The 8,369-nt window shown below is 35.6% G+C and overlaps 1 protein-coding gene across 1 annotated transcript in view; it reads left to right on the plus strand.

Moving 5' to 3' along the window:
* The window catches only part of LOC146482028 (5'-3' exoribonuclease 2-like), a 34,156-nt gene that overhangs the window by 2,167 nt on the left and 23,620 nt on the right, over positions 1–8,369 (plus strand). Inside the window, exons 2-10 of the mRNA XM_085108144.1 lie at positions 325–452; positions 1,556–1,612; positions 3,212–3,266; positions 3,732–3,793; positions 3,988–4,037; positions 4,686–4,747; positions 5,820–5,909; positions 7,191–7,263; positions 7,774–7,824. Coding sequence (XP_084964270.1) covers positions 325–452; positions 1,556–1,612; positions 3,212–3,266; positions 3,732–3,793; positions 3,988–4,037; positions 4,686–4,747; positions 5,820–5,909; positions 7,191–7,263; positions 7,774–7,824 — 628 coding nt within the window. The remainder of the gene's footprint in view (positions 1–324; positions 453–1,555; positions 1,613–3,211; positions 3,267–3,731; positions 3,794–3,987; positions 4,038–4,685; positions 4,748–5,819; positions 5,910–7,190; positions 7,264–7,773; positions 7,825–8,369) is intronic.

An 8,369-nucleotide genomic window follows, 5' to 3' on the forward strand; every position in this document is an offset into this window, starting at 1 on the left:
ATGGACTAACACTACTGACTTCAGATGGCTGAAGAGAGGTGCTAACAGTTTATTACAACCACTTTTTTGTGCCCCAAACAAATTGAAATTCCAGTCATTTCTTTTAGTTTTACAGCCTCGTTAATCGGACCACCCCGTTATTACGACCGCATTTTCACAGCCCTACTTAAGGTCGTCATGTTAATGGTCTTCCACTGTACTTGTAATCCGTCCCTTGATCTACATTGTTTGTTGGTGGCAACTCAAAGTGTTTGTGTTCAATTTGTCAATGAATCATTCCATGTATAATGTCTCTTTCATTTTATGTGCCTTGTATTGTTTTAGGGCCAGGAAGTTGATGGTGTCAAAGCCCCAGTGGACACAAGCTTACCAAACCCTAACGACTATGAGTTTGACAACTTGTACCTTGATATGAATGGCATCATCCATCCTTGCTGCCATCCAGAAAACAAGTAAGTGCAATCTTATCACATACTGTGTGTACATTTAGGGATAAAATTTTGATATATTTTAAAATTTTACATATATTATTGGTTTTAGAAAGTCTATCCAAAGTGAGTGGCAATGTGGGCAGGTTTTTTTTGTAGGATTTAATGAACGTACTAGTAGATTACTGTAAGACAAAGTTAGCATGCAGCAACAATGTACAATCATGTACACGTATTTTGGTTCAAATCATTACATGTAAGTAAACAGCAACATGTGCTAATTTTGTAACATTTACTCGACGTGACTACCTTCCTGAATTAGCATTAAAATTATTTTGTATTTGCTTTTCGGTCTTGTTCTCTGCAGTTTGGAGCTGAATGTAAACAGAACTTTTTTTATACCTGCAAACATCATGCGAACTGAGATTTAGGTTCAGATGTTGTTGTGTCATTCAATGTTATAAAACAGACAGTATAAAGTGCTCGTGCTGGCGGCTGATGCCAAGTACCAAATATTTACACTTTGTGTGTGTTGTAGTTAATTTTTTGTCTCAGTTAATTTTAGTTTTTTAGTTTTTGTTGTTATGGATGTTTTCCTTTGTTTTTTACTGTTTACCATCCATAACAACAAAGGAAAACTAAAAATTAACTGAGATAAAAAAATGACTACAACATGTGCAAACGGCTATTGTAAGTTGTTTCTTCGAGAAATAAATACTTCCTCAAACTTCTTTTTGAGTTTGCATAAAAAATTATTTGAAAACTCCTGGCTTCTTGATTCTCGATCTTCGATTCTTGGGTCTTGAAACTCACACGTCGAGATGCGAGTATCAAGTTTTGAAGATCAAATCGAGACTGTCAACTTACTTTTGAGCAGTACTGTAAATGTATTTCGGAGATAGACAGTTCAGATCTTGGGAACACTATGGCGGACTGTGAAGTTTGGAGCATACAGTAGTTGTTGCGTGCGTCCAAACCTCAAAGAGTTGAACAATGATGATGATGATAATGCCTGTGTGGTCACATACTTACAGTAGAATACAGTAAATCCTGTTAGTGAACCAGCATTCTGTGGATGCAAAATATGCTGGTTGTAAATTATTTTTTATCATATTTGTATTTACCAGACCTGCTCCTAAGAATGAAGATGAGATGATGGTTGCCATCTTTGAGTACATTGACAGGTGATTTTTCACTCTTTACTTTTTTCCTCCTAATGGGCAAAGTATTTCTTTACAATGTATCAGAAATCTTGGAATGTGGGGGTGGGCAATTTCCTGGAAAAGAAAGCAAAATTCTGGAGCCAATTGATAAGCAAAGAAAAAACATTGCAAGCCTGCAAATTAGACCTTCAGCTTCAGAAAATTTGCGCTAAAAAAAAAGATGTGCATTTGTGATTTTTAATAGTGCACCCCCAAAACAACGTTACAGATAAACCTTCAGTGTTAACTAGCAATCAGTGAGGAACAGTATATAGCTGTAGGAGTCAGTACAGTATAGATGAAGGCCTCTATAGATTTTGTGGAGTAAAGCATTATTTTAGTTTTGTCATGTTAAGTTGCTGTTTTTTACCCTCTGAATTGCCTGTTCTGAAATTCAAATGGAGACTGGTGATGAGGTTTTAAGAGTGTATCACAAGAAAGATCGCATTGGAATTAGTCAGTTTACCAAGTTTGAGGTTCTTTCGTTAGATTGCAACCATTTAGGAGGCTCAAGCTTCCTTAAATTGGAAAAATTAGAGACTTTGTATGGATTTGGGGGATGCCATGCCATCTCAGAATAAGATAATATTTGGGCCGCTTTTAACAGGTCACAGCCTGGTTTTTACACAATGAAGTGTAACCAAACTTGGTAAACTAACTAATTTTTATGTGATCTTTGTTGCAATGGGGTTCATTTCTTCATACATGTATGAACAATGTGTGAACTAGGGCCCAGTCTCTAAATATGAACTTTGGAATGGGTAATTGGAACACAGCTAAGAGCATCAACTGTGAAACATACATTCTACATTGTGCACCTAATTTATCATGTTTACACTGATAGTTGTTTGACCATTACTTAACCATAATTTCAGGATCCGAAATTAACTTTTTTAAGCAGGCGCCAACTGGCGACTGAATATTTTTTTTCAGTCGCCATATGGAAAAATGTGGTCGCCAAAAAGTGTCAATAACATTTTTCCTTCGCAGTAAAACACAAACCAAACTTTTTGGTTGCCAATTTTTCTTTTAAGAATCAGAACGAAGAGAACGCATTTGGGGCCGCAATGGCGATTTTTCTGCTAACAAAATTAATAAGATTAAATACAAACACGCTGATCGTAGCTGTGAAACGTTGTGGTAGATTTAATTAACAACAGAAAAATCGGTTTTATACTTCAAAATCAGCGGAAAGGTAAACAGTAAGTCACCAATTGGCGGGCGGCTTTGAATTTTATTTTAAGAGATTTCGCTGAAAATCAAAGTTATTGTTTATATAATGATCGTGGCATGAAATAGTTAATCGCCCGTTGGCGACCAGTTGTGAAATTCTGATCGCAGTGCAAAATTTTTAGTCGCATTGGCGACCAGGAAAGCGCAATTTCGGACCGTGAATTTGAGTGTGTTTAAAATAATATAAATTATTGCTTAAAACTTATGTTGTTTATTTTTAACCAAGAAAAACATGTACACCTGTATGTTTGATTAGGGTTTTTAAAAGTCTGGCTTACAGTGTATACAAGATTGTTATTGGGACTTCATTGTACATGTACATGCAACAACAGTCTTTTCCTTTTTTAGGATTTTCTCTATTGTGAGACCAAGAAAGCTACTTTACATGGCTATTGATGGAGTGGTAGGAATGTTTTAGTATACATCTTTTTGTAATAACTATATAAAAGTCAGAAAAATTGAAAGTAGCGTCATTCAACATTTCGATGTATCCAGCATCATTATCAAGAATGGAGAGAACGTTTAATGTCAGAGTTGCTAAAAGAGTTGAGTTTGAATAATTAAATCTCATTTGATGGCATTCCAACGTGCTTGATTTTGATTTGTTCTCTTCATTCTTGATAATGACGTTCATGGATACATCCAAATGTCGAATAACGTTTCTTTTAATTTTTTTTTGCTAAATGCTTTAACAAACAACTGACCATCCAAAATATTAAAGTTGATATGTTAAAATTCTTTGGAGATAAAAACTACTCCAGTTAGAGTTTAGTCTTTGAATGTGAGTTTTTTGAAAGAAAAAAAGTAAGAATTAAATAATATTATACAATGTTTGCAGTAACAGTACATGAAAAAATATTTTTTTCAGGCTCCAAGAGCAAAAATGAACCAACAACGATCTCGTCGTTTCAGAGCTTCTAAGGAAACCAGGTAAGAACTGCTAATAAACTACAATCTTGTAATTGATTGAAGTAGTGTTAAAATTAAATCTCCCCCATTAAATAACTCATTCATTCTTGAACATTCTACACCCTAATAAATTTAAAATAAAAATATGAATTTTTTTTGAGAACCCAGAACCTACATGTAGTTAGCATTACAAGTATGTTTGATGTAATTTTTAGGGAAAAGACTGAAGAAATTGCAAGGATACGAAGTGAACTAAGCGAAAAAGGTTTGTTACTTTTTTGTGTGTGCAAACTTGAACAAGGCCTAATATAGTATTAGCTACAAGATAGGTTTCAGGCCTTTTTCAGAGATATTTAAAATTGCCATTACTTGAACATTTACAATTTTATTAGCAAATGCCCTGACCGCCTCAGTGGCCAATCGTCCTTTATCGAGGGATTGCCATGTGGGGATCAGCTGTAAATTGTTTTGTACACATATGCAAACTGTCTTTGGATATCCTTGATGATTGTCCAATACATTCCAACTGAATTGACTTGTCTGAGGAAGTCAACAATCTCACTTACAATGTACCAGAAGTCAGCTTGTGGGAGACATATTGGTTGGTTAGATTAGTTTCTTCTCCCCCGCTGGGGAATAGGGCTGGAAACAAGAGGGGAGGGAAGGTAGGGGACGTGGTAGTAAATATCATTCCCATCATGGATGAGGATGAAGTGTTTTGCTTTCTGATGGAATCTCCAAACTTAACCTTATTTAGCTGCTGTATGAATTAACTTTAAATTTCTCTTTTTCCTCTCTTGTATTTTCCCCATTTGTACTCCCGTGAATTTTTTTGTAGCTTCAAATAGTTCATTGCCAAATTATATATTACAGGCTGTACATATCTTTTTAATATGATTTTTTTTCCTGTTAGGAGCTCTGTTGCCCCCAGAGAAAGAAAAAACAGAACATTTTGACAGTAACTGTATCACTCCAGTAAGTGTCAATGACAACAAAAGCTGAGTATGTACTGTAGCTTAATACAGATCGTAACTACATGTATTAAAATTTTCAATCAATATTTTACAGAATAATTATTTGTCACTAACACGGTAATGCTTTAAGTCCCAGTAGTGATCAGCATCAAATTTCTCCTAACAATATCACTACTTGATCAAACATTCATTACATGAGAATAAAGGTATTGATCACCAAAGATGAAGTCTTGACTTTGAAACAAATTCTCCCAACTAGTAACATAAGAAATATAGTAGAGAATAGTTAGGAGAATATATGCATGCTATTATCAGGCTTAAAGGGTTAACTCTGCAGTTTGGCCATGTCTAACTGAGTACATACTAGTTAATATGCAATGCTTTCAAGTGGTATACCTTGAAATATCCCATGAGTGACTTGGTCTTAGTATACACACGAACCTTTAGGCGAGTGTGTACACAAAGAAAAAGCAAGTCACAAGTGGGATATTCATGGTAACCACGAGAAAGCTTTACATAACTAATTTATCCCATGCCACTCATTGAATTAACACAAAACGTCACTCTTTAATGCTTTAACAGCAAATACAATCAGTGAAAAAATATTCAACAGATTAGCAACGTTTCTTGAAAGTACATAATTTTGATGAAAAATTAAAAAATATAAAAAGGTACTGCTCATTAAATGTATAAAAGCCTTTGTAGGCCGTGGGGAACGCCGGGATTTTTTTTGTGGAATACTACCTGTTGCATACCACGGAATATGCAATGAGTTTCTAGCTTTCTGATTGGCTGTATTCTCTGGCATGGGGTTGTATCTTTCATGCCAGCACGGAGGGGGAGAACTACCATTTGAAGGGGTGCGTGGAATAAGGCCCTAAGTGACTTTTGATTTAAGTTCAAATTCTCCTTTTGTTACACAAGTGAATGTTAGAAAATTTGGAAGGAGATTCTAGCACTTCATCAGAAGTCGCTTAGGGCTTTTTTCTAGGTACCCCTTCATTTGATGTGCATGTTCTCTGTTGCTAACCCCCCGGACAAGGAAACTCAAATTATCATTTTGTTATAAACAGGGTACAGAATTCATGGCCAATCTATCCATATGTTTGAGGTATTACATTGCCGACAGACTCAACAATGATCCTGGGTGGAAGAATATTAAGGTACATGTAAAAATAAGTAGTAAGTAGTTAAAATTAATTATTATGATCATCCGGGTGAGTGTAGTCCTGAGAAGGACTGTTTTCTGGTGACATTGATTAACATTAATTTTTGACAACCTGTCAGCAGAAGTCATTTTCAAAGTCAAGTAAATTGTGGATTGTCAGTAGATGGTATAAAAATGTCTCTGGTTCTTGACCTGATTGGTTAATGAAGGGTTTAAACCATCTACAGTTGTACTTGTAAACAGGTGGTTTGTTTTTACAATGTGCAGTTCCAGAAAAAAATCCATACCCACCTCATGGAAGGTCATTGGAAATTCCTTGGGGAGGGGGGTCTTAAAAGTCAAAATTTTAGAAGCAAAGTATGAAGCTAAACTGGAATTTCCTGGGGGGATAGGGGATGGGTGGGGGGCAGTTGGGTGCAAGTCAAGAAGACCTCCAGGAGGGGAGTATGGGTATTTTCTGGAACTGCACAATGTATAAAAATTAATGGTTTGTACATGTACCTATTTTCTTTTGTCTTATCTAAAAGCTTAGCGATTATTTTGTTTAGGGATTTTTTTATGGGGGTTGCTCTGTACTACTCGAAACTCTTGTCCATTAGCTTGTGGTAAAACCTTGTCTTTGCCTATTTTGATTTCTGCAAATTTACTGTAGTAGGACAAAACCTGTGACTGCAGCAGAGATGAAAGCAACTGATCTGAAAGCCAAAGTGAATGGAAACACCAATGCATGACTTGTGACTAACTTTTTAGCCCACTAGCAACAAGTCTGATTTTCTCCTCTTTTGCATTGAAAATCATTATTAATAAGAATTTAATTTCAATTTTGAAGTTTTTGTTATTGTTTATTTAAGGTTACCATTATACATGTACCTTTAGAGGTGTCTCGCATCCAAGCGATGTAGCGCATCCAGTTTAAACTGTAGATACCTAAAACCTCATATCAAATTAAAGCTTCTTGAGCTAGCTATCAAACTTACCAAGAATTTTGAAATTGTTGAATTTTTAGCGCTGTTTTTTCAAATCAATTTTTTCACTTGAGGGAATACTTTAAAGAGCTAAAACTCAAAGGGAATTTGTTCGTTTGCCTTCAAATTTGGACAGTAGCTAGTTTAACATATCAACAACAAAAACATGTCTGCGAAATTTTTCTTTCGAAATAACATTCCCAAAATATTTCTAGTCTTCTGATAGTTTCTAATTTGTCTCACTGTTATCTTGCTGTTAAAAATGGAGCATTGGATGATATTATATATTTTTATATTTTTATATTTTTCAGGTGATCCTGTCAGATGCCAATGTACCTGGGGAAGGGGAACACAAGATCATGGACTACATTAGAAAACAGAGAGGTGAGAACAGATGGTACACTGCAGAGAAAACAAATAATCTAAATTGGTGTTGTTCCAGTATGATTACTCCTCTGATTGGTTGAGAAAGTGGTAGGAGTTTCCTTACTTCACTCCAACCCATGATCTGAATGTTAATTCTCCTGACTGACTGCCACACATTTTTTTTATTAAAGTTAGGTAACAGAATTTGGTGTTGTATCATTGAACAAGATCACCTATGGTGATTTTCTTTATTCTCATCACCTGTCTGGTTGACAATGTATTGATAATGTAAAGAGAAATTACATATTGATCACTCAGGGAGTAAAAGGGTTAACCAATGACTGAACACAGTGAAGCTTTAGTAAAGCAAAGCATTTAGTGTATGCATCATTGATCATCAAGTGTCTTACTAGACATGACTGTAGCTCATGATTATTGATCATTGTCATTATTTTTTTTAGTGTTTTAAAGTTTGCAAAACTGTGAAACTGCCTCTTAAATTTATGCATGTGTTTTAATTTGTTTCAGCAAATCCAAGCCATGATCCCAATACAAAGCACTGTTTGAATGGAGCTGATGGTAAGTACATCATGGCACTTCAAGGCTTCTCTTTAGTCTGTCCCTGAATCATTTCCAGCTTTTCTCTTTATCAGTCTGGGTTACTTTCTTCAACTTGTGAAAAGAGATTTGCCTGGGACAGCCTGCCGTCAATGGTCATGATGTTTCCTTCAACTTCAACTTTACATGTTCTGGACTTGTACATAATTGTCATTTGAAGGGGTGCATGGAATAGGGCCTTAAGTGACTTTTGATGTAAGGTCAGATTCTCCTTTTGTTTCACAAGTGAATGCAAGGTATTTTGGAAGGAGAATCTAGCAATTAATCAGAAGTCAATTGGAGCTTTTTTTCCAGCCACCCCTTCATTTGAACCACCCACAAATAGCAAGGTGTTAATCAAGACCGGCAGCTTCTTTGATTCTAGACTAGGGCAGTGATGTTTGCCTGCTATCTCACCTGATCTGCAGCTGTGCAATGGTACAAATTTGATCTTGGTGCTAAGAGTGTTAATTAAAAATAATTTACATTTGATTTCTACCATTCGCTCTGGTCCTGTCTTTTCCAAC

Source organism: Pavona decussata, unplaced genomic scaffold (assembly GCF_977016875.1).
Source record: "Pavona decussata unplaced genomic scaffold, jaPavDecu1.1 SCAFFOLD_48, whole genome shotgun sequence".
Taxonomy (NCBI): Eukaryota; Metazoa; Cnidaria; class Anthozoa; order Scleractinia; family Agariciidae; genus Pavona; species Pavona decussata.